The sequence below is a fragment of the Cygnus atratus genome, chromosome 3 (assembly GCF_013377495.2).
Source record: "Cygnus atratus isolate AKBS03 ecotype Queensland, Australia chromosome 3, CAtr_DNAZoo_HiC_assembly, whole genome shotgun sequence".
In the NCBI taxonomy this organism is placed as follows: Eukaryota; Metazoa; Chordata; class Aves; order Anseriformes; family Anatidae; genus Cygnus; species Cygnus atratus.
This window is the reverse complement of record NC_066364.1, coordinates 32,564,792-32,591,578: the sequence shown is the minus strand read 5'-3', so window position 1 is coordinate 32,591,578 and position 26,787 is coordinate 32,564,792. Positions and strand designations below refer to the sequence as shown.

General features: G+C 37.2%; 1 protein-coding gene across 2 annotated transcripts in view; it reads right to left on the bottom strand.

Annotated features, from left to right (window-relative positions):
- KCNQ5 (potassium voltage-gated channel subfamily Q member 5) overlaps positions 1-26,787 on the bottom strand; it is a 289,251-nt gene that overhangs the window by 69,648 nt on the left and 192,816 nt on the right. For both annotated transcript variants that reach the window (XM_035543083.2, XM_050709515.1), the window contains exons 2-3: positions 17,750-17,840; positions 2,257-2,383 (exon numbers count right to left, since the gene is read on the bottom strand). In XM_035543083.2, the coding sequence (XP_035398976.1) occupies positions 2,257-2,383; positions 17,750-17,840 (218 nt within the window). The remainder of the gene's footprint in view (positions 1-2,256; positions 2,384-17,749; positions 17,841-26,787) is intronic.

Here is a 26,787-nt window from a genome sequence, read left to right as displayed (position 1 = left end):
TTATTTCTAGCTCTTAGGACATTCCTCTATGTGATTTGTGTTTGATCACAAAATAATCAGAGAACAGATCTCCTGGAGATATATAGAAAAAATAATTAATATCAAACAGACTAATTCTTCTAAAATGTTATTTTTTCATTGTAACAATAAATAGAAAGAATAAGTGAACAGATGTGTAAGTAAATAATTAAACAAATACACAAAAAGTAATAGGTCAAACTGGCCATGTGCTCTTAAGAGCACAGCATTCAATTCACTGAGTTTCTCCGAAAGCCATCTCTTCTCCTAGGCTGAACAAACCTAGGTCCCTCAGCCTCTCCTCACAGGGCAAGTACTCCAGCCCTAAACTTCTGGAGGGAAGATGTTATTACAGCTAGGGATCACCTAGATGAACAGAGGTGCAACAAGAAAAGCAAACTACAGAGCAAGGAAGCAAACCTACAATCAAGTGAAGTAAACCCTACCATTCACTGCAGCCTATGCCAGGAGACCTGCCTGAACTATTTCACAAATAGCTGAATTTGTGAAAATTCATATGGTAGTGGTTCAAAGGAAAGGGGAAAAAAATGCATCTGTCACTCTATGATAGCATGCAGAGCTTTGAGTAAGGAAGAACCCCTTCATTCACTTGTCCTTGGCGTTAACGCCTTATATATTTCTAGTAACTTCTACATGGCCAAAGTAGGTTAGTTTTACTAAATTAACACTCTGGTGTTTTCTTGCAATTGTGTGCTGAAAAAAACTGACTGACTCAAAGTTTCAGGTGCATCACAAAATCCTGAAGTAACTAAGTCTGATTAAGGAGGGTTGCCATGTTTGCTGGTGCCATGGAAAATGAATAGCTGAATTTCTAGGTTTCCCTTGACAGGTGGCCTAGTAAAAGCTGGGAAGATTTTTGAATTTCTTTACCGTGTTCTTTCATCTGGGCTTGGCAACCTTAGGGCAAATGTGTGAAACCTGGTGCCTGATGGACCTGGGTAAGAAACTTCTTCTGCATCCCCTGCTGCCTGAACAGAACAAGCCCCGATACTTGTTCCTCTCCCAGTCTCATAAAATCGGTTAGATGGGGTTGAAACAGCCCATGATGTCTTTCCACCTACTCACGCACCTCTTGCTAAAGCCCCTTGCTCCACAGCAGGATTTTCTCAACAAGACAAGGTGAGGATTTACCAGGGAATGAGGCAGAAGACAAAAGCTTGTTTTAAACCCCTGCTCTAACCAACTCTCTCGTCTGCTACATCACCAGGAACTGAATAACTCTGTTTAGACCAGTACTACATTCACCTACATGATGTTATTGTTATTCACTGTTTACACTGAGAGCTGTATGCATAACTGCTTATGTGACTCAGTTGTGCTAGCTTCTTTATAGGTGTGTAGGAAAACATGTTTCCTGACCCAGTTGATCTATAAATTAAAATAAGATACAAGCAAATAAATTAATGGCTGCAGAGAGGAATCAGGTTGAGAGACAAGGTGGGAGGCTGAGTTCCTGAAGTTCCACAGATGTTCTTGAAAAAGCTTTGTTCCAAACCATTAGAAAAGCAATAAATTGTCATGTTAATTTGGTTAACCATCCTTGATTTCTACCTTTATTGGGAAACCTATTTGCTGCAGATTCTTTTTAAAAATAGGGCTTTGAATGGTTGTGGGCCTATTCAGCATTTAAAGAATGAATTTCTAGAGCAAAGAAGGGGAGGAGAGACTCTCAGAATCATTGTAGAAATATATCCTCTGCAGAGAGTGGCAATGGAGGAATCACAATGTTGTCAGAAAAAGGTATGATATATGTTTCTAGGAAGGTTTTTAAATTTAACGAAGTGTACACATCTGTAGTCACAGAAGTTTAAATAAAGAGGATACATAGTGTATGCACGTATGTGCATGGCATGTTTGCATGCATGTAAAAGATGTCTCATATCTGTGGTCATTAAATGCATACAGCTTCTGTGATTTTTAGTGAGATCAGTTCTCAACCTTTCATTCTTCCAGTACGCATGATGCCAGCTGTATGACATGCATAGGAAAATGGCTTCTGGAGAACATAAGAAACATGTGCTGACTGGTACTTAGGAACATTGTGATTTTATATCTAGAGAAGCCTTGGTCAGATGACAGTTGACACACAACTATTCTGGATTTACACCTGGTTACTGTAAACAGAATCTGATTCTATTGGTTTTCATTTAGAAGTAAAATAGAAGGGGGGCAGGGTTTTTTTTTATTTTTGTCTTAAACTAGAGTTGGGACACTCACCTATTACACAGAACGGTTTCCTTGCAAAGCGCAGCCTTCCTTGCCATCCTCGATATCGACAACAGCATCCAGCAGACCAGATACGAATAATAAATTCCAAACCAAAGACAACAATCATGACAAATTCCTGGAAAAGACAAATAAGAAAAATGCCTTTTACTGATAACCAACACGGAAACATCAAGAAACTTATGATCATTGTGTGTGTCTAGCGATCCATCTTTATCACCAGAAGATCCTAAAGCTATGCTGGGATCCTGCTCCCCAGCATGGCCATACATCTATAGAGGAAACACATCCCACAGAGCTTCCTGGTGAAGCATTCAAGTCTAACCTGAGTAACATTAAATATCTGCTAAAATCAGCTACTAAGTATGGAATGCTGAAGGGCTGAATCCTACAGAAGCAATAACAAAGCAAAATTATCCAGTGACTTTGGATAATTTTGGACTTTGGACTGAGGATCAGACCACATGTGATTTACATAGCTAGTGAGGGATATATGTTATATATCCACATCCATAAAATTAGTTCTTATTTTGAAGGCTGAATGTTTTGGTAAATATAACTTCATTGTACTCCACAATAATAGTATACAGGTGAACTGACTGAGATGATGAAGATGTATTTAGGTAATCAATTTATTCCCAGAAGTAGGTTAAGATACATGCAAATGTAATTACATACAATGGGTACGTAATTGTTTGTAATACAGTAAACAAATATTCATACTAGGTATAACTGCCCCTGAATAATTTGTGAATGAAAACATGCAAAAGTCTTTCTTTATTTGCCTGGCTTGCTTTTCTTTTACATTGGAATCTTCTTTAAGACTGTTCTTTTCAACCTGTATATATGCAGTTGTTACTGGAAAAAAAATTCAGTTCAACAGTGAGGTGAACAGAGTTTCAGCAACAGAGCTTTGAGCACAGTTCAGCTCTATAATTTAAGGAAATCTGAATCCCTACAATATGTAATGATAGAGTACCTACATACTGGTACAGAATTATTAACTTAATTTAGATATTTTTCTAGAATGCCATCATAAAGTTACCAATTTTGAAATGATGAAATAAAAATTTGTGTGTTAAGCAAAAGGAGAAAAATATTTGAAGGAGGTTCTTAAGCAGTTCATCAAGAAGCAGAGGATAAAAGCTGTATTTTCTTTGGCAGCTGAATGCATTCCCGTATTCAGAATAAAGCTGTCCCTCTCAGCCAATTAACTTGTTATTCCTACAAGATAAGGACTAGTGTAGCACTAGTAACAAAACATTGCAAGTAAATTAAAAAGATGAATATTTGCAAGGGGACTGTCGATCCAATATTGACTTTTGCCCAATAAACAGTTTGCATGTTTTTAAACTCTAAAAATCTGGAAGCCAATAAGGCTGTAGATGTCACATACATTAATTCAGGCATTACTTTACTTGAACTAATGACATTATTAATATTTTGCCATGCAGTGGTGCTTTACAAGCTCATGATTAACAGCAGTATACTGACATATTGTGAATTTAATTTGCTTTCGCATTTTGGTTTCATAAAACAATTTGAAAACACAGTATTCCATCCTAAAACATGTCAGCTTGTACAACTGCATTGCATTGAAAGAGTTTTTAGACCTTCACTGGTATCTTCATTTCCACTTTTGCAAATTCCATATTGAATTCATAAACCACAAAAGCAGAACAAGATCCTTTTTCTAAAATGCAGCTAAAGAATATGTTAGTCTTTTTTTTTTTTTTTGTTAGGAAAGAACACATGGAAAAAACAGTGTTATTGTGTAAGGCTTTCTTTTTATTCATCCTACTTCAGCAAACTTCATCTTAATTCCATGGACTGAGTTATGGCACAACTTTAGAAAGGATTATGTGCAAAACTGAAAAAGTTCCCTATATAGTAACAATATTTCTTAATAGTTGGCTATCATGCCATACATTTCCTTATAGGAAATTCTGTGTAGACCAAGAATAAAATGGACAAAGAAGCAAACTAGAAAAAAAAAAGAGGAAGAATATGTATTTTAGTTGTATAACTACTACTTTTATAGTGTGAATTGTTAAATCTGGTTTACGCATTGTTAGATGATGTCTCTGAATTTATGGGGGTCGTTGGCAGGCACCCAGGCCATTTGACATCTGATTCTCTTGATGAAGTTACTTCTTTGGGGTAGTGGTAAGAGATACTGGAGGATGGGAGGATAGCAAAGCATGAAACACTCTTTGCTTCCAATAAAATCTTTTTCTTGTTAAAATCTAATCACAGTTTATTTCGCTAACATTTCTGGTTTCCCTAGAAAACATACTGTGTGTACAGATGCATAAGAAACACCCCCTCAATAAGTAATCTGAAATGTCACAGACATCCTTCAGCCTGTGTGGGAAGTGCTGTGTACAGGAGCCGAACTACACTGTCAGGAACATCCTCTGTCACATCCCAGACCCCATTAGGCCTCCCCAGTGGAGAGCTGGCAAGAATGGAAAGCACTTAACTACTCGCAAAGGACTATACTGCAGCTATGGTGCAATTAAATTAGTATCATAAAACTGCTGATAGAAATTGAAAAGTGTTAATTTTTGGTAGTTTAATATTCTGGTTCCTATTAGTGCTATGCAGCTTTGTATGTCATCTGTACTACCATTAACAATTATTATTTGCTATGCTTGCTCAGTTATACAAAGATGAACAGTCTTTATATGCTGAAAGCATGTTTGAAAGTCTCTTATCCTTCACGGTCTCATCTCAGAGGCAGAAATTCTATTTTTCTCTCTCTCACACACACATAAACACATATACATGTACCACAAAGTGAAAATTCATGGAGATATATCTGTTCTGAGGAAGAAAAAGAGCAAAAGCATTCTCTCCTTTTTTTTTTTTTTTTTTTTTTTTTTTTTTTGGGGTGGGGGGTGAGGCAAAAGTATAAGATTTTTCTTGGAGAAATGATGTGAAATGTCTGTGTTCATTCCATACAAAAAATATTTACCACTTCCAGCAACATTATAAATTTATGCAAAGTGATATTCTCTCAAAATTAACTGAATTTTCTACTAATTAAGGAAAATTTTAAAACAGCTGCTGTAGTTACAGTAAGTGAGCTCAAGTACTTTAAATATGGCTCCGTGCACTGGAATGCTGATTTTAAAAATACTGCAAGTCTTCCACACATACCAAACTTTGGGAGGTTTTAAAATACAGTATCAGATTTAATAACAGAAAAGTCACTGAACAAGGTGGAAATAGGATTTCACGCTCATTTTTGCACTTTCTGAAATAGTGTTATTTCAAAATGATCTTTATATCCTGGCCACCCCTACTTTCTCAAATAACAACTGATTTAAAAGGCAATACATATCATGAATAAAATCTACAGGAAAAAACTTTCCTAGAAGATGTGAATGCATTCAAAAAGAAACTCTTCATGGCAGTATATGTACCAGTTTTGTTGTATTTTGGATTGGTTCAGGTTGAAACCAGAAAGAGAGTCCCACACCACTGAGAAATAAGTAGTGTTTTAGTAATCAGTGCACTCAATCACAATGTAAATTCAAATTTCTGTCAAGGTTAACTTAGGCCAGGGAATGACATTATGTGTTCCTATAGCAGCTGCACTGTCACGAGTTTCTTGGTTTTCCATGGACAAAAATTGAGAGGATGCAACCCAAATAAGATCAGTTTGTTCTTGTTGTTGTTTTGCTTTTAAATTTCATCTGGAATGGCTTATTAAAAAAAGAAGCATAAATCTAGGCTTTTGAATAACTTGGTTGTAATTTCTTAGGAAATGAAACACAAAATCAGAACATAATTGAAAAGGCATGCAATGGAATAAATCATTAGACCCCATATGATTTGTAGGCTTACTGTAGAAATGATACCTTCCAAGTATGTTTGTCCTACGCATAATACGATCCAATATCATTAATTTTGGATTACTTATGAAATATAAAATAACAACTATTACTACAGAATGGGAAAATCCTCCACTATTGATAAATTTCGCTGCCTTCAAAATTCAGCAAGGCTGAATTTGAACTGATAAGCAAGTTTAGATTTACTGGCAACCTAACCCTTCCCTTCTTATTAACATTACCAACAACATCCAGGATGCCCTTGCCTTTACCATTTCTTCTTTTTTCCCTATGTTGTCATCTTTTTCCAATCCTGGCTGCCTTTGTCCCTGCTCCACAGTTACCACAGCTGTTACTTTTCTGGATATTTAAGCTTACAGTTAGCCCCCCTCTATTACTGATACGGCAGATCCATTGGTGCTTCAGAAAGGGAAAAGTCTTTTTCCTTCTCAAAGTACAGTTCACCCAGACTGATCTCATTCTGAAAAACTTCTACATATGCAGCTCCTATCGTCACATGGAGGTATGCATATGCAAGAGAAGCAAGGCTAAAACACATGGGCTTAAAAGATTCAGTCGCTTTTGACATAAGGAATGCAGATGCCAGTGTGCTCCTGAAGATTTTTTACATCTGTATGTGCCTTGGCTGCTCTGCCACTGGGACAATGAGGATTACGTAGATGGACGGAAAATAAGAGGTCATCCAGAGCAAGGTTTCTATTAGCAAAAGGTCCTGCAGGACCTTTGTGCATGGAAGCTACAGTGAGCACTTTTATTTTTTTTGCCTATCTAATTAGGGTGCTAATGACAATGAAATTGTGAATATTAGTATGCTTCTCAGGTAGCTTTTGATGATAAGGATTTCCCTAACTGTAACATTAAAACAGCCAAAAACTGTTTTTATCATAGCTTCCTTGTTCATTAACATAACTGCTTATTAGAACTTAAAATAATTGGCTGCATTCCTGCTGCTGAAATCAGGTGCCTTGGATGTAGGCCATCATTTCAAGCAATTAGAGTTATTTTCGTGATTAGAAAATGACCAAAGTTGAGCACTTTGAGCTGTTCTTATAGGAGGCTCCTTTTTTTTTTTTTTTTTTTTTTAAAATTCATAAATAAGCTGAGGTTTGGATACAAGAAATCTAGCCACAAGACAATAGCTCTGCTGTTATTTTAATTATATTTCTTGTATGGAAATTGTGATATCACCTATTCCAAAGACTAGTGAAATAGGACAACAAAGCTGCAGACTCAGTACGGAGCTGACTGCCAGGTCATAGGAGAACTGGGTTTATAATTGACATTATCAGCCCAGAACAGGGACTTGAACATGTCAAATTAATCCCCTGAGATAAGCTTTAATCAGACCACAAATGCTTCCATACTGAAGATGACACCTCTGTAGTGTAGCTGCACTGCAGATACTCATCTGGTCTAAATCAGCAAACTCTTTACATGAACACAACAGGAGGAATAGGAGGGACAATATTGTCTGATACCAGCTAAGGAACTGTCCCCTCTTCCCTGAAAATTCATAAAGAGGGAAGTCCAGTGTTTCCAGATCAGTTGGAAGAGAGGGAGAATAAACATTTTTTCATTCTTTCATTGCGGATGACTGTTTTAAGAATGTCACCAGCTGCTGAAATCTCATTCTGGTGACACATGATGAATAGTGATACTATTCAAATAGCAATGCTTTACTATTCATAGTCAAAGAAGATGAGTGTTTTCTCATTCAATTAAAGCGAGAACATAATACCTCAGCTTCTGCACCCCTTTCTCAAGGGAAAAAAAACAACACAAAAACAACAAAAAACTCCAATGATTTAAGGTACTGAGCATGAGAACTGGGCTCTCCACTTTACAATGACACAGTTGGGAGGTGAGGGTAGTGCAATGGTACTCTGCCAGAGAAACCTGAGAAAGGTGTGGATTTAAAATAGCTGTGCTGTAGAAGCTGTTGTAGCACTAGGGATGCTCCTGTTATACCGGCCAGTTTCCAGATTAAAATCAGCACATGTAAATATGTGCATATGTTATTGTTCAAAATAATTACGTAATTTGAATCCATTTGTATTATCCTTACGTCAGCATTAGAAGGGAAGATCTTTGAACTAAACAGCTAACAAGTGTACCTACAAATGCATATATACACTTCAGGAACTAATGTTTTAATTCTCTCCAACTGCAGTTTAGCAGTGAGAGAGGCAGCCATAAATCTGAAAACATAACCCAGAGTAGACCCTATTAGTGGCGTATAAATCACAACCAGAGACTTCAGTTCAGCTCCTAGTGCAATACCCAATAAGCACAAAATTAAATTTATGCACTTTTTTGTCATTTATCAGTTTCGTAATGAATGTGATACTTTTACAACACTTGCTTTTTCAAATTATGATTAAGATTTCCCATGTTGATTATACATTAATAGAGGATTATTAAGAAATCAATTCTGTGCCTTTTAATTTAATACACAGCTACAAGTACATTGACATAATACTAAAATCCCACTCTATGCTCAGCTTTAATTAGCCATGTATTACATAGGATTTCTCCTATCCAATTCATTCTTAGCTTTTTGTAATTTTTACCTGAAATGTCACCTATCAGTCATGCTTCTTTACTCACTTACAATAGAAAAAAGTCCAGAATTCCTATGTCAAGCAAAAGCAGATTTGAATCAGGTAGCAAAAACACTTAGCAGAATTAGGTAGCTACCATTTAATTATGTTTTTCAGCATCCCTGATAGAGTGTTTACCATAGCAGACCCATTTCCTAGCACTGAAACTGCACTAACCTTCCTCTGCATCCACAGAGGAAGGACAGAAACCCTAGGACAGCTGACAACGCCACAGAAACAAATGCCACAGAAGCTCCAGGATCCATTGCCAAAAGTGCATTTCTACCCACTGCACTTGCAAATTATGGTGCTTACCATCCAAGTGCATGTGTGGGCAAACATACTCCTTTCAGCTCTTAAATTTCGGTGGATGTAGTTCTTTCAGAAAGACTCTGGTGATAACTGAAAACTCTTTCTCAAATTGGGAAAATGGCCATGGGAAATGCTGATTCTGCTGTTCGTCACGTCCATCCTACTCTTCCCTAGACACAGCATCATTCTTAAATATCGTGCTTTCCAGTGCCTCCCACTGACACCCACTGCTTTGCTCCAGATCATTTGTTTATGTCAGGTACAACTACGTTTCTGAGATAGTTCCTGAATGGAGACAATATTAATAGAACTCACACTATAGAATAATTCTCTGCTTTCCAAGCATTTTTGTATCTTGCCTTGTGCTTGTTCATGTTTTCTTTCTCTGTAGTGAGGTATCAGCAATGAATGGTCTTATTTTAATTTTAAAATTATCTGCATATTGAAAACAATGAAGCTCTGTACAGCTGTACCCAGGCCTTCGCATCTCCTTTGTGTTTTCTTCACACATTTTTTTCTGCTGTAGTCAAGTTTCTGATGTCACATGTTACAGGCAGACGTTCAAGCACATCTCTATAGCTACACAGCTCACAGATCTTCCTTTTGAAATGTTTGTGAAGAATTTGATATCTTTCACTCTGTCCAAAAGAAATGTAGAATGGGTGCCAGAGCCAGCACAGACTTTGAATCTTTTTATGCTCTGGCATCCATGCTAATTTTGCATTGATGCAAGGGGCTTAGGCTAGTTGTTATGGTTGAACGCATGTATGTGAATTAACTGAGAACATTTGACGTGCTATAAAGTGGAGGGGGATGGGATATTTGTTATTTTATTCTTTGGTCTTAGTGTGCTTAGAGTTGATAAAACCTAGAGATTCTGCAAATTATATTTGCTATGTTCTTTAAGCAATTTTCCCAAATATTCCCAAAGCTCTTTAATGGAGCTTCCCTAGAAGCATATCGATGTACATTTTGATTATTGGGAGACCTCTGGACATCTGGGATTATGTGCTCTGAAATGTTTCCAGTACCAAACACAGAAAGCAATTTCAAGAAAGTGTTATCTGACAACTGGTAAATTTTGGCAAATTGGACTTGGAACGTGCTTTATCCAATCTGCCAAAATCCTGCTTATGCATCAAGTTTACTGAACATATTTGCTTCTGTAATCTCACCAGACATTTCTGTTACTTGTACAAGTCTTCATTTATAATATTTTTATTCAACTTCCTAGGTTCAGAGAAAAAGTTAGCTTGGTCCCTTCTTTTTGCTCCAACAATTAAACTTTGAAATCCAGTATACCACATCTCATGTTTTACAAATTCTGCCATTTGCTGAGTATTTTTCAGCTTTTTGTATTATCTTTTCTAGGCTCTGGGATTTTGGTCTCCTGGAAAAAGAGAAGAGCAAAACCCTTCCACATCCTCTTAAAAACATATACATATATCTTTGTGAGACATTCGTTTCCTGTGATCATATCTTCATATGGTGCAATCAGCCAATTCCTGTCTGGTTCAGATTTGATACCAAAATTATTATCCTGTCCATGACATACACCCTTTCCTTAGGCACTCAATGTAAACCTCCAAGCTTTAAATGACCAGTGCTTATTTTGCTAATTCATCATTGTATCTCACCCCCAGTTCAGTGTCAGGACTGAACTTAGTTCCTGTGTGTCTCCTTGTATTTGTCATCATCTAAACTTTAAACTGTCTTTGAATATACTTCTGCACCTGATCCTTGCAGATAATTTTGATATTTATCTGTATTTTGTATCTATTTGCTTGATTTTGCAGTCTTTAAACTAAATCTTGTGAGCAGACCTTTTCTCTTGCTTGAGGAAACTTTGTGTTTTGGCTGTAGTGAGAAATGTTTTTGCATGCTTTGTCACATCTGTGCAAAGTGACTAAGTGGATTACAGTTTCTGTATGTTACTCAGACCATGGGGGTTTAGGTTTAGATTTACAAACAGCTTTCATATCACTGATGTTCTGCCTTTTTCAGCATCCTTTTCCTTTTATAATATAATGTTTGGTAGACCTTTTCCTTAAACTTTATAACCCCATACCTTGGCTTTCCTCTAGAGATATATTCTGCATTTCCATCTGGAAAATCAATGTTTCCCTAAAAAGATCAGGTCTGAATTTCTGATAGACTTTGATATCAATCCATTTTTTACTGTTGCAACCTCCACTACCTGTTGGCTGTTTTAATGAGGTAGTTCTTGCTACCTATACAAGAAGTCTGGAACCTTATCAAACTGCCATGAAGCTAATGAAGTTCAGTACTGCAGACTATAGCATAAACTATTACATATCTGCATCTATATAAAATATTATACTTATGACTTAGAATAGGTTTACCTTGCTACCTTGTTATCACTTAAACTGATAAAAAGGTAAAGATGTCATGGAAGAGCGGTTGTGCAAGGAATGTTGCTCATTTGTCCTTAAAGGAGGTCAGGGACAGCTGGTTTGGTTCTTTAGGATGATGTGTTGATTAGTCTAAAGGGAGATGTGCTTTTCCCTCCTCAAAGAATTATATCCCTATTAATCTGAATCCTGACACCTCATCACTAACATTGAATTCTCTCCTTTTTCCACTCTTAATCTCCAAATCCTTAAGTCGTGAGTGTTCTCCTACAGAAAGTGGCCTCTTGAAAGGCTGGCTAAAAGGCCCTTTTTTGAATAACATTGACAGTCCTTTCCCTCTTAAGAATATATTCTCTGCCTTTGAAGCAATGCTAGTCTTCCTTGTGCTGGGAAAACAAAAGGAATCAGAAACAACTCCAGTGATCTTTACATTGCACAGTAAATGGAGATCTCTTACTGGAGGACACCTGGTAAGTAGTTCTTCCTGGCAAACGCTCTGGCAATGACTCTGAAACTCTCTCTTGCCTGCTACTGCATTTGCTGTTGAACACTGTAGCACTTGCGGTAACTGTTTGTAGTCATCCTACCTTCTTAAAGTGATTTGGCTATGAGATTTTTCTTTGTCCTGATTGCAGATCATGTGTAATAATGCTGTTTTAGTCATCTTTAGTCATCAAACCCATTTAAGCTTTCCCATTAGAAGCATAATACATTGCATTTTTTAATTACAAGAGAAAAAATTGATTCCATTCAATGCATGATTTTTCATTCTTCTCTTTATAAAGGTTGTTTTTCCTTAGTAAAGAAGAATAAAATAAAAAAAATGGACAAAATGTTACAGACAATATAATAAAGCCCAGAACCATATCAGTAATAGGGTTATGCCAGTATCAAGACTTCTTTTATTCTCCGATATGTTTGAAGTGTGTTTTAACACACTTAGCACTGTTGACAATAGATTTTTCATAGATACATTCACAGTTTTATATATGGTGTCATGTTCATTTGTTATGAAATCATTTTTATTGTTACTTTCATCTCTCTCCATAGCTACAGTGTGTGAGTATTTGTTTTAGAGGTTTGTTGGTTGGTTGGGAGTGCCAATGCTGCCTTACAACAGGAGAATTACAGCTTTGAGGACATCTACTGATGTGTTTTTAAATAACTTCAACATTTCATTTACATTTTTGTCTTCACTAAGACTTCCTCCTAATAGCTTTTAGCTTTGGAAAAATGCAACCAGAACTTAGGTTTCAGATGGGAAGTCAGCTCTGTTTGCACACAAAGGTTCTTGGGCGGTTTTAATGAGATCTGGTGCAAATTCTTGTAACAGTCAGTTCTGATTTCATGAACTGAGTATACATAACAGGAGAGTATCAATTTAATTAACAAAGACATGAAACTGTTTATTTTGAAAGGGTAAGACTATATTCTTTCAAAGCTAATAAGTAGTTTATTATGATATGGTAGAATTGTTTTATGCTCATGTTATCGCCTTACAATAGCAGAGCATATGAATCCAAACAACAATGAAAATATGGAGGCTTTGACCTTATCAAAAATACATTTCCCTCTCTTATTCTGTTTTTGATAACATCAGTTTCAAATATATAACAGGTGAATTTTTTCAAAGAGTTCTATAGAGAAATTTTGAATTTTAAAATCCTTGCTTTGATTTGGAATGAAAGGAAATATTGAAAATGAGTATTTTCTGAGAAAAACCAATTCTGAGTAAAACCAATTCTGAGTTTTTACAACCTCTAGCAAACTTGAAAATCACTGATTTTTTCTCATGGATTAGTTCATGTGTTTCTCTTTGGAAAAGAATCAATGGAACTGTAATAACTGTGGTCTATACCCTAGCTTTTTTTGTTAGAGATGTATCTGTAATTGAAATCTCTCATGATCATTCATTTTTCCATCTGTGCATTGTTAGCCTGTCCTACAGAGCCATCCATTTAGTTCTCTGCTCAGGTCTGGTGGTCTTTTATCCACGTGTCATAAGATGATTCAAGTTCTGGGATAACAAATCTAAATCAAAATATGTGACCTTTTGAACAGAGGAATCTCTCTCTCTCTTTTTTTTCTTCTTTTTTTTCTTTTTTTTTTTAAAATATGTTCTGCCCAGCCTTAAAATTTTGTAGCTAGTATTTGTATGATTACATTTCTGTGGATGGATTCACTTTCCTAGAGCAGAGACAAATTAAATATGTGCTTGCCTGCTACAGGGCAGCTATAGCCTATGTTTTCTAATCAATGTTCATCCTCTTTCTACATTTCATTTATGGGAATATATGAGAAGAGAAAAATCTTAGGAAGAGCTTAATTGCTAGAAGCACTTACTAGACTGTCCTTTTGGATTCATGTAAGTGACCACAGTAAGTTTAGAAGCTAGCTTCATCTACTGTACGCTGTCTGCTTTTATGTCTTTGGGAACTATTTCTGCCTGAAGAACATGTTCCTAGAGAACATTTTCCGAGGTCCTTATTCTGTAGAACTGTGTATAGCTTTCTATCCCAGCTCTTCTCAGAGAAAAACACAAAATAGAATTGACAAAACAAGTTCTGCAGAAATTCATGAGTTTTGCAATCTCTCCAATGTGCTTAAAAATGAGAATAATGAAAAAAAAAAAAAGATTACTTTGTCACTTTGAATGAAAATGATGTTTTGTTTCTACAGTGTCAATTATACTTTAAAGCCAAGATTTCTAAAGTGCTCAAATACACAAAGAATGTTTTATGCCAGGTCAAATGAGGCATCTAATCTGATCCAAGACTTTTTCTGGACTTTCTGATTTGCCAGCTCTTTGTGGGTCAAGTCAAATTATTTTATTTTCTCGAATAGACAACAAACAAATAGAAGTGAACCAGTTATTCACATATCTTTAGCTGAAAATGATCTTAAAATATGGAAAGTTTGATCATGAGAGCGAATTCCCTACAGTTCCAAATATACTCTTTCCTGGCTATCGTCCCCAAAAGATTTGATTTTGCCTTCCCAGCCCAAGTTTTACTTCCCTTGTGTGTACTATTTGATAAAGCGCCAGCAAATGTACTTGTAGGAGATCAGCAATACACCAAAGATTATTTTCTTGCTGTGTTAGTTGGATTCTTAAGCTGCTTGTGGCTTTTTTGATGTTGAAGTAGATTTTATTCTACTGTCTGTCTGGGATATATCACTGCTACAGATTGAGTGCCAGAAGTTATATGCTCAGATGAGGCTAAAACATAATTATAATTGTAGGTATAAGGAGTTTTATCTGATGCTCTCCTTCTGGTTAGGCTTATTATTTCTGGAATAAAATCTAACCAGATTCATTACTGATGTAGCAATATTTCACATACGCTTAGATATCTAAAGGACTTTCATTTTAAGCATAAAACTCAAATACTAAGCGCATTTCCCTTGACAGGCCCCCAGATAAGTAGAGGGTACCTAGGAATCCAGCAGTGCTTGTTCAGATGCCAGCACTGAAGCCCTGGCTGGGTACAGCCTGACGCAGCGTGGCAGCTTTGTGCTGGCCTTGGGAGCAGAGCTCAGGAATTTCTGCAGTCCAGACAAGTCCATTAACCACTGCTGACGCTCAGAAGCCCTCAGCTAATACTGCTTTCCTAAACAATTATTTACTTTGAGCTATTGCACTCTGTTGTATTTTTCTGAGAGAGCACTTAGGATGCAGTGATTAGGGGCTATGTTCTCTGCTCCCTTGTAAGGTGAGGCTCAGGGAGATGGATAAATGGAACTGACTGATTACAGAACAATAATCTCCTCAGCTCCTCTGGCCTTTCTGAGAAGGAAGGAAAGGTTTACTTACCTCATTTACACTTCCTTCTTTAACCTTCCCATGTAATTGCAAATAGCTGCAATATATCAAAAGTCACAGGTGCTGGTGCAAGCAGCAGCTCAGGTATTAAGCTGAAGGAACATTACATTAGCTTTTTAGCCAATTAACATGGCTCTAGGGTAGACCATCTGGAATAAATCTGTGAAGCAAACAGTTCACAGAAACCCAGCAGGCAGCTCTAGAGATTGTTGTATTTGTACTGTACTTCATCAGAAAATAAACATCTATCTTCCATCTCGAGCACGAAGCAAAACAGTATTAAAGCAGACCTCTGATAGTTAATACAACTGTCTCTACTAAATGACACACTTGTAAGAATTGTGTGAATCACTGCAAGTAAAAGGTTGTGGAAACTCTAGTGACTGTAATTATTTGTTGGCACAGCCAAAACAACTACTCATGACTTAATGTAGAACTGCATTATTTTCTTATTTTGCGGTTGCAAAAGCCTGCTTTGATAACATTACTAATATCAGTTAATGATTCAGTATGCAGAGAGGGAGCAAATCATGCATCAGCAAACTGGAATAAACCAGTCAGCTTTAGCCTGCTTCTGGAACTTCATACTTTGCTGTGTTTATATTTTTCTCCATTAGAGACCCACAGCAGGAGCCGTAAAATTCGTCATCACTAGATTTATTCCTGACAAGGGTTTGTTGAACACACAAGGCTATAGCATAGAAATGTTGGACCAAGCTACTAGAGCTTCGATGCTTCAAGGATTAACTATCCACCCTCCTTGGGATCCTCCTTAGAGACGTTTCTGTGTTCAGAGGATGACAGAAGATGTAAAGTCAGAATTTTTGAGATGGACAAACTCCATCTTTGAGGCCATGGCAGCAGGAAGCGCAGCAAAGTTTCATGCACCAAACCCCAAACAATGCAGCTCTGCTTATGGACACCTCTACAAGGACTGGGGATTATGGGCTAATGGAGCTCCCGCACATCAACCTGGCCATGGGAGCAAACCCAGGACTTCACAGAGCTCTTCCATGGTAAGGCTCTCAGGTGAGCAACAGAAAACCACAGGGAACGTGTTTATCAGCCAGCTGAGGACTCAGCGGTAAGCGTACCAGCACAATCAACTAATATGAGGCTCAAGGGAAACACATATTTGCTGTCAGAAAAAATGGCTTTTCTGCAACTAATTTGCATAAGCATACAGGGAAACAGACTACCTGTCAAGAAGGCACCTTCCATCTGAAAATGGGTGTTTTCAGACAAAACAAATTTTCCCGTTTTCTATACTAGAAAACCTTAGCAATTAGTGTAGTGATAATTGCAATAACACAATTATTTACAGAGCATTCAAACAAACTTCCATCTGCAAGTGTTGTTCAACTATGCAAATAATGGAAGTAGATATGAGTACAGGATTAAACCTGATCACTTTTAGCTGGCTTAATGCCACTTGATCTTTTCTCCAGAAAAATAAATAAATAAATAAATAAAAGGGCTAACATGGCTAGGAAGCAGAATACCATATTTAGCATGGTTCTCCCTAATTAACCCTGCTAAGAAACAACACCATCAGATGGTGCAGAGCACCACACTTCTGCAGCTAGCCAGCTCAGGACGTTTAGTTCAGGTATCTGGATGCAGTAGCACATTGTGCTCTGGAGGCATACCACACACTGCAGTTATTCTTATCGGACTGCTCACACCATAATTAATTAGGAAGCTGTTCTCAAAACTAGTTCTTTCAGTTATATACAGTGATGACAATTAAAATGTTGGCATTTGTCAACAGTTACTTCACCGCAGGCACTACCTAACAAGCCACAGTCTTCTGTGTACATGGAACTGAAATAACCATGGTAACTCTGGGTATACAGTGACATTTTAATGACCACTACCGCTTATCCTCAGGCCATCACTTGCAGAACTAAATGGCCCATCAAGAAGCAGATGAATAAAGTGGCATCCATACAATGCATGAAAAATGCTAAGCACTTTTAGGGATTAAAGCCATTTATATCCACCTCAGAAGGGAAAAAAGATAAACATAACACAAAGCATGTATTATGAAGAAATAATGAAACTACCATATCCTACTGCAGCAACTGCCACTAAAATGTCAGTATCCACCAATAGCTTGCACAAATTGGTATCTAAGATACCAAAATTATTTCCTATTTTAAGTATAAGTGCCTCTTACTACATACTGACTTTATAAATGGCAGCAGCAGTATCAAAGGTCTTTCATGCTCAGTCACTGCCAAACTGCAGTAGAAAGACTATTAGTAGCAAAACACAGCAATTCTCAAGTAAAAAGAGGATGAAATACAGTACTTTATTAACACTTACAGTCTTGACTTGTTTTTAAAGAAAAAGATGGTAGAATCCTCTTTTTATTATTTTTTTCATCATCATGATAAAAAGTCTGGTTTCTTAAAGTATTCAAGAATTACATTATTCTCTCCACGGTGAGGAAGAGGATTTGAATGTATATAAAAGTATCTGTAAAACTGTCTTGTATTTAGAAGTTTCACTTACCAAAATGAAGAGACAACCAGAGGCAAGTTTTGTGTGTTCAGGAATAGTGGAAAACACGGACAAAATCAAGCAACCAAACACAAGGAGAAAACTGAAAAAGAAAGAATATTAATAATTGTTAATATTTTTCAGAACCCTGATCCAGCAGATCCTACTTCACCAACATTAAAAGAAGACTATCAATTAACAGTCTTTGTTAACAAAAGGGAATTCAATTACTACTTAGCTCACTAAAGACATTTGAACAGCCTCTTCATAATTCTAAAGACTTTCATGCAGCACCAGTAGAGTTAATGTAAACAAACATAAGAATCAAGATTTTCTTAGTGAAATGACAAATATACACAGACACTACTTTTGGTCTCCCAACCCTGTGCATTTATCCAGTCCAGCTACTCTTAGTGGCTCGAAAGAAAGATCAGTAATGGGAGAGTTCTCTCATTAGTCTGAAGGATCATTTCTCCCACAGTGGATCACAGATGTCTGCTGTATATGATTATCTAAGAGCTAAGATACATATTGCACCAAACTGCTATGACTTTTCAACAGAGTTCATGTACAAACTAACAGAATTTCAAAGGCAGCTGGGCTGTGGCATCACTGCCCTAAATGACTAGCTTCCATTCCGGGAACAAAATCAGTATCATATAATCAATGGAAGAAGTTAAAGCATAGGAGTGAATCAAGAGGGTTTTACACAGGTGATCACAACTGGGAAAACACGACCGCAGTTTTGAACTTGCACTCTTCACGGTACTGACAAATGCATGCAGGAGAAGCAAAGCACCAACACACTGTCAAATCTCTATGTGTGGCAGATACGGACACTCCATATCACTGTAGAAATTCTTGTGTATCCCATGCCTGTTTCTTGCAGCATATAGCACACATGTAGTGTTTACAGACATGAGCCTGAAGAACTGGTATTTCCCTGAAGCCTGTACCATGGATGACAAGGAATATCTTTTCCTACAGGACTGCTTTGCCAATAACAATGCCACTGTGCTGGTGAAAACTGTTTTCTATGAAAGGGATCAGAAGAAAAGTTCACTTCACCCACAATACCATGAACTGCATAAGTAGCACATTGAAAGATACCATTCAGTGTGCAAGGAATGTAGTGCATGTTCTATATCCTAAATTCTAGCACTTGCACTGTGTTTTGCAAGTAGTAATAACTGACTCTATCAATGTTTCAATACTTTCCTCCTTAAAATACTTGTCAATCATTCTGGGCAATCAGTCAACTAAAAAAAAAGGCAGGCCTTTGGCTTCTGTCTGAATTGCTGGGACTCTTGCTAGACTCTCGCTCTAACCCAGCAGGAATGTGTATTTCAATTAATACAGGGATATATCTGCAGGAAAGTATGAATGGCTCCTTCCTGATACAAAAGGGACTGAAATCTGTTCCAGAAACATGAGAGAGAGATGGACAAACTGAAGTGAGGCCAGTGGAGAGCCATCATGGTGGTGAGGGGCTGCAGCTCAAACACTCATGAGGGGCTGAGCAAAGCTGGGTTTGCCTAGCCTGAATAAGAGGAGGCTAAGATCTCTGACTGTCAACTATCCAACTCGGGTTACAGAAAAGGCAGAGAGGACACAATATGCAGGAAGGAAAATTATGATTAGCTATAAGGAAAAAAAAATGCAATGAAGCTGACTGAGCAGTGAACTAGTTGACCAGCAAGGCAATATCTGTCCCTGGAGATTTTCAGAACTCAGCTGGGAAAGGCCTTGATATGACTTTGAAATTAGCTCTACATGACCTGAAGAAGCCCTTTCCAACCTAAATTATTCTTTGATTCTAACTACTGGATACAAACATTAATACGTTATTGCATCTGCCCACACGTGCTTCAGGAGCTAAAATTGCTCTTCCCCTTATACTGATTTTCCATTATGCAGCAGTGTAGTAATATATGTAGTACATTAGACAAAAATATAAGTCCATTTCGTTGGAATTTCTCTTAGAAAATCTAATGCGCAATGCAATAACACGTTGGAGGCATATGCTGTAGCACATCACTTAACTGCAGGGAAGAAGTTCTGTTCTGAAAATCAAATCTGATAGGAGTTTGTGTATAAACTATCAAGAACTGTAAATAAAATGGTGGTTTCATGGTATGCAGGAGGGTAAAGTGGTCTCTGTCACATACCTTTGGCAAATCTATCTTCAAGACTAAAGAAGGATAGAGATCAGCAGATACTTGCTTAAAGGTTTCATAAAAGACTGATCCTATTCATGAATATCCACCTTGTGAGCAAGTTTGTTTCCCTTCCCCCCACCTTTGTTTTTAAAAGAAAATCTCCCAGAACATTGCTGGTAGTTTCAGCTTCTGCAGTCTTCGGATACAAACCCCCTCTAATTACATCCTACTGGCATAGTCATAAATGTGGTTTCTTCTAGTTAAGGCTTGCACAGAGGGCAAAATAAAATTAAGAAGTGACTAAGAATTTACAATAAAAGGTTGTCATTTCCTTTTGCTGGATTTCTGTAGTCCTGAATCAGTTAAAATTACGTTTTCTTGCATTCTTTGTTCTTAGGTATTAAAAATTGCTCTTGTTTAGTTGTATTCCAGTAATACCAACTAAATTCAAGGCCCAGTTGTACTGGGTCTTGTCCAAACACACAGTACAAGTTTTCACTTGGAAGAGATCTCTTGTAGCATAATTATAGAAAACAGACGCACTAGGAAAAAAGAAAGTTTGTTGTTCCCATATCACAGCTGGAGACCACGGCATGGAAAAGGTAAGGGACTTGCCTGAGGCTACACGGAAAGTCTTTGGCAGAACTGTGAGATAAACCTGGACCTTTTAAGTCCCAGCCTGGTCCTGCAGTCACAAAACCATCCTCCATGAACTCAGCACGTGATGAATTGCCACAGTTCCTCAGGACTGTGATTTAGAAGATCAGTGTGGGCAAAGTGTTAATTCACGATAAGAGTGGAAAAGTGAGTCAAGAGAGGGAACCACTACAGTTAAGCAGTATATTAATCAAAAGTAAATATTCAGGAAAGTCAGGTGCACAGTTTAGATTAGCACCTGGTAGACATAGTTCTGCAGATAATCCATGAAAAGCAGACACAGTCCCCACAGCAGTACATAAGAATAGTCTTGGAAAGATATTTTTCCAAATCTCTATAACCTTTTGTTCTCATTTTTTCCAGAAGCTCTACAAAAAAATGGAGCATTTTTATTAATTATTATTAAAGAACAAAAGGAAAATATTTGCATTTATCCACCCACACACTTGAATCTTGCCCCTCTATCCCTCATTCCTCCTTCCAACACTGAACACTTTTTTTCCTGCTATTCAGCATGTTATATCTAAAATTGGAGTATAAGAACTTTGGGGGAGGGAAGAAAGCCAGTCCTGTTAGCTTTGCAAAACTAAAAGCATACTTTTAGGTGCTATAAAACATAACACTAGCAAAGAAAATGTCAAAAGATTAAGTGTTCTGGAATGTTTTATGTAGTTTATTTGCCACTGACTTGCTTTCCTTCCTTCAAAGTAAACCAGTTGGGAGTCACTTCCAACCTTTCTACTTTAATCTGATTACTCAGCCCATGGAAGGAAAGCCTCTCCATTTCCACAGCAAGAGCTGAAGGCATGGAGGACACAGCAATGTCTTTCACCTGGCTGGACATCAACAAGGATCTGTCCAGTAAAAATAAAACCTGCACGTTCAAAGGCCTGCTGGTCAAAGCATATCAGAAGTTGTACTTTTCTATCACAAACTCTTTTTCCACAGACAGATGAAGTGCAGAGGTTTGTATTAAGCACTGGATAGTCATCTTATACCCACCCCATAACAGAGGAAAAAGTATTTTCAAATGCCAGCATTGGAACTGTGTGCTGTGATACATGCTATACAAGGGAATGCTGCCATAGGTACAGAGCGGTGCAAAGCAAAACACAAAGCAATTATATTTGGCCTCTAGTGGTTCAATCTGGATCATATATTTGTTCATGTTGAAAAAAACAGATGGTCTTTCCTCATGCATTTAGTATCAGACAGTAAAACATATGCCTTAGGCAGCAAGTTCCCATAAAATTATTCAAGCACTGCCACAGTCATGTATTTTATCAAAAGCAGCAGCTTCCATTTTGTTTCAGCAGTAATCAATTTTGATGCAGATCCTTTCATCTTCTTCCCTGGCTTCTGAAAGCATACACTAATTGGAGAAAAGCCAATTTATGAAAGATAATATAACTCAGAAGCTTTGATATTTATTCAATCCGCCTCGCATAAACTTTTCTTACTGGTTAATTAGGAACTACCAATTCTCCATTTATTTAATTTTCAACAGAGTTTTACTATAGTTTGTGATTTAAGGGATGTTCATATGGCAGAGGATGTTCAGCTTAAAAAATTGTTAAAACATTACTCAGAGAACATTGTAAGCATAAAAAATATACTCAGTGAAGATCTTTAAAAGCTATTTTGCTACATTATTTACTGCTAGAATTAAAATAATCGAAAGTTAAATATCTGCAAACAGTTTTATGACCTCTTCTGCAAATAATAAAAGCGTATCACTGTTGAAGTGACATAATTAAGTAATTAGACCACCAGAGTTATGTTCCAGTATTATTTGAGGTCTAATTTAATGCCCATAAGCACAAGGATATTCAGGATTATGGCCAAAACTTGTTTGTAAACCACTGTCAGTGTCATTGTCCTGGATTTTACGGAAGGTGAAAATGTTTGAAAGATTTTTCTAACCTTAACTGCGACCAACAAGTAGCTCTTACTTTTCACCCAGGAAATTTACAGAAAGTTGCTTGCATTCACAAGGTTTGAGCTTACAAAGGACCTAAAAGAGGCCGGCCGGCTGGCCGGCCAGCCGGCCAGCCAGCCGGCTGTCCCCCGCCCCCCCCATCAGTAATTCTTTCTGATAGCTAGCAGCCAGGAGTTTTCTTAGCACTGAGTACCCAAGTATCACCTTTAAATGATTTTTTTTTTTTTTTAATTCTTGAATGTGTAAAACACATGTGAGGCGTTAGATAAGTAAATGTCCTGAAGATTATCCTGGATGTATAGCACCTGTTGGATGTTCAGATAAATGGATGCAATACCCAGGGAAAACCCAAGAAAGGAAGGAAGGAAACAAATTGTTGTTCATGGCACTGTTTTACTTCCTTTGGGACTATTAGTTTTGGTGAACAGCTCTCACAAAAAGCATAGTGATAGATATCTGGTAAGTGGGCTGCTCTGCACAAGGTCCCTGTCTTGGCTCGATGCAGTTGGCACTCTCCCTTGGTCTCTGAGAAAGGGAAACTTCATGGCTTCAGTGTGCCATGGAGCTGACAGGGACAGAGAAAGAGCATCTGCTGGTCTACAGAGGTTACAGTTATTCACACACACACACACAATTTGGAAGGCACTAAAATCCCATATGGGTAAAAATATGCATCTGTTAGACTGAGAGCTGGTGTACCATCCTTGAGCAAACATGCATGCTTAAGACAGGAAAGCAGGCAGAAAACTGACAGTTTTTGTGAGCCTCAGTGCCCTTCCTCATATCTCTGAGCAGTCAATTTTGGAGGTGGGTGGAAATAACCTCTCCAATAGGATGCCAAAAGGACAAACACTGGAGCATTTTCCTGTCTTCAGGAAGAACTGAAAGTGAAAACGTCAGCTAGTGGAGGCTTGAGGAGGGTATTTACGCAGGTCCTGTGGTATCTCCCTTAAAAAGTAATCTTTTCAACATTTCTATAAAACAGATAATGCTCTGCTGACATGGTGGAAAAGAATACAGTTTAACAGTTTTGATAGTGCAAGCCATGTGGATTAAATTTTCCATCATTTATAGTTTCAATGTGACTTGTTTATGCAGGAAAATGAGATATGACAAAGGTTATTACAATTTGTTAAAAATGTTTGACAAAAGCCGAATGGAGAATAAGCGCTCTCCCATAGAAGACAGCTCATAAATTTCTCTTGTAAGCTTTCTTTAAAATGACTTGCTCTTCAACCTTTTCTTCAAGTGGAAGAGTGTAACACCTTAAGGGCTTGATACCGTGCTGTCTTCTACCCCGAAGCCAACACAGCAACCCTGTCTATGGAGAGTTGCAGTATAAAGATCTCACTGTCTTCAAATGTGAATATACATTGGATGGGAAACTTTAAAAACAATTTTTGAGATTAAAAAATACAGTTGCAGCAAATTCATCTTTTTATATACTCTGCTTGTTGCTTTTTCCAGAATTACAGAAATCTGAGCTGAATTTCATGTCCCGTTTCTTAAAGAACTGAACTTGCTGCTGCAGCAACTGCTTTGTTCACCTAAATTGACCTTTTTTGTTATATTTTAAGTAGAAAATGAACTATCAGTACCTTCTAAGTGATTGTATTTGGCTTACATTGACAAAGAAGTGAAAAGGCTAAAATGGGAGATGTAATTAAAAGCAAGCAAATGAAATATCTCAAATTCCTATGGGACACCAATCAAACTGTCATTAAGTGCAGATTGGATAATCTATTTCATCGCATACAAAACACAAAACATCAAGGTACATTTCTCCAGGGATCAATAAGGCAGGCATCATTCCTCCTTGAGCATGCACATCAGCTTAAAACAAAACAAAGGGTTTGAAGAGCTTAATGCTCTGAGTTACTCATGATACAGACATTATCCTAGAGGTAAATTTTTCCATTGGCTTCTACAGGACATGTTTTTGAGACAAAAAAATACAAATAATTTGAATCAATCCACATGGCTTAATTTGAAACTGCTGTCCCATTTTCTACCTTGCTGCCTTTTCTTGGAAGCATGTGTTCTTCTTACAGATTTAAACTACTTTAAAGACTGGAAGGTGTGATACTAATTTTCATCCCAGAATTCTTGTTTGCATGTACAATTGCCTCAATTCAATAGAAAATAACAAAACTCTATTTCTGTCACACTCAAAGAGTAGGTCTTTCTATAGACCAAAATTTTCAAACGGGAATACTTCATTTACTGAACAAGATCTGTACTTAGACAACACTGTAGGTATTTTTTGTTTTGTTTTGCATCAAGTATCCTCAAAGCCCAGTGACAAGACTGGTAGCTCACCTAGGAATCTTTGCTTCACCACAAGTATTTTCCAAGAAAATTAAATTAAAATAGTAATAGAAAGTATTCTGTATTTAGTACTGAGCAATTAGATTTTTTTTTTACAACAAATACAAAAATAAGGTTTATTAGTATGAAGTATAGAAAATTAATAAAATTACAGTAGGAAGATGAAGAGTTGAAATTCACCACATAATCCATTGTGCAAAATAAATTTTCCATTGCAATCTAGTCTAACTCTGTCCACCACCTATGGTAAGGGGAAATACTCAAATAACCTTCTTCTATAAAAGTGTTTGCTAACAGACTGTGCTTTGGCCTCCTGCTACCCATAAAAAAATTCTTAATGTAGCGTGTAAGAAAAATGTGCTAGTAATCACCAGTGTAATCATCTTCAAAATCAGCTTTTCAGCTCCTCAGATTTTAAGGTAGAAACTTTGTCACTACCACATTTGTGTTTTTGAAGTAAGAGAGAAAATCATCAGAGAAGACAAGCTGCAACACTGCACTGTATTTGGTATGCCCCAAGTAAGAGCCTCTTCTTTGCTCAATGCTGGGAGTGCAGTTCTGGCTCCATGAAAGCTAAGGCATGATTGATTGTAATGGGGCCAGACACCACTCACCCTCATTATCTAATCATCCATCAGTGGCCAACAGTGCCACGACTTTGGTGGCTAAAACCGAGTAGAAACCACACTGAGTTGGAAAAAAAAGCCTGTCTAACGTAGTCTCTGTAGTTAATCCCTCTCAGTGTGACTCAGCTAGACCCCTTGTAAATCATGCCGTGCCAGGGAATGGCACTGTTACTCCTGCTGGCTCCTGATTGTCTACATCATTAAATTGTGAGGACTGCCACCAGCCTTCTTTTGGCCTGGGTCAACTCTTTCCTAAGCAACTGCTGGGTATGGTCTGGGAGCTAGAATATATCTGGACAAAACTGTTCTCTGGACCTCCTATACATCTTTTACTATGAACAAGATATATCTAGATGTCAAATTACTGTGTTGAGAAGTCATAGAAAAACTTAAGTCCTTACCCAAACACTAACAAACAAACATATTAAAAATATGAGTTGTGATATTATGATCAATGTAAATACTTGATTATTGTTTTGCATCTTAACTAAAGGTAAAGACAAGGAGGCAAAGTCTATTGAAAACGTTACCATGCAAATGCAGGTGTCTTGTTGGCACATTTTAATAGAATGCTTGCAGATAATCTAATTTGTAAGATTTTGGATTAAGAGAATTAGCCCATCATGACTTCGGTAGGTTGATACTGTGGCCAAAGCCCATAGATCAATGGTGTGTTGTTACATAAAATATTCCAACCTATTGAGGAACTCATGAATATAAACCAATCTCCTAATTTCTCCCATTTTTATCCACTAGTATATTATATACCATTGCTTTGATTATAAATTTGTTTTTCTGTGCTATATGGTCAGCAACATCAAGAATTAAAGGAGTTCTTCAGAGGAAAGGACCACTAAAGTACAGTAATGGAAATATACCACTGGAGTGCATGAGTATAAGTAACTCCATCATACCCCTCAATAAGGCCTGTTAGTAACCATTGGTTACCTCTACAATTTTTGTTATTTCAGATGTGAACAAAGTAGTACCCACAGATCCTCCAACAATAGCTTTCTAGACTTGAAAATAATAGAATTATTTGGGCAGCAACTTTCACTTTTATTATATAGATGACAAGTTTATGGGATATTTAGCTTTGTAAGGGGATTCCAATTTATTTGCTGTCACTAAATGCATATGTTACCAGAATACTGGATAAGACAATAAAACACACTTAAAAATATATATATATGTTTAAGAAAAAAGCATTTCAGGTGGAAACAGATTTCTTGAGTGTAACTGATGTGTATTGTACCACACTTCACTGAATCTCAGCCTGTGATGGCTGTGGGAGGAATGGTACAAAAAGTTTCAAAATTATAAGTACCAGTTCATCTTGCT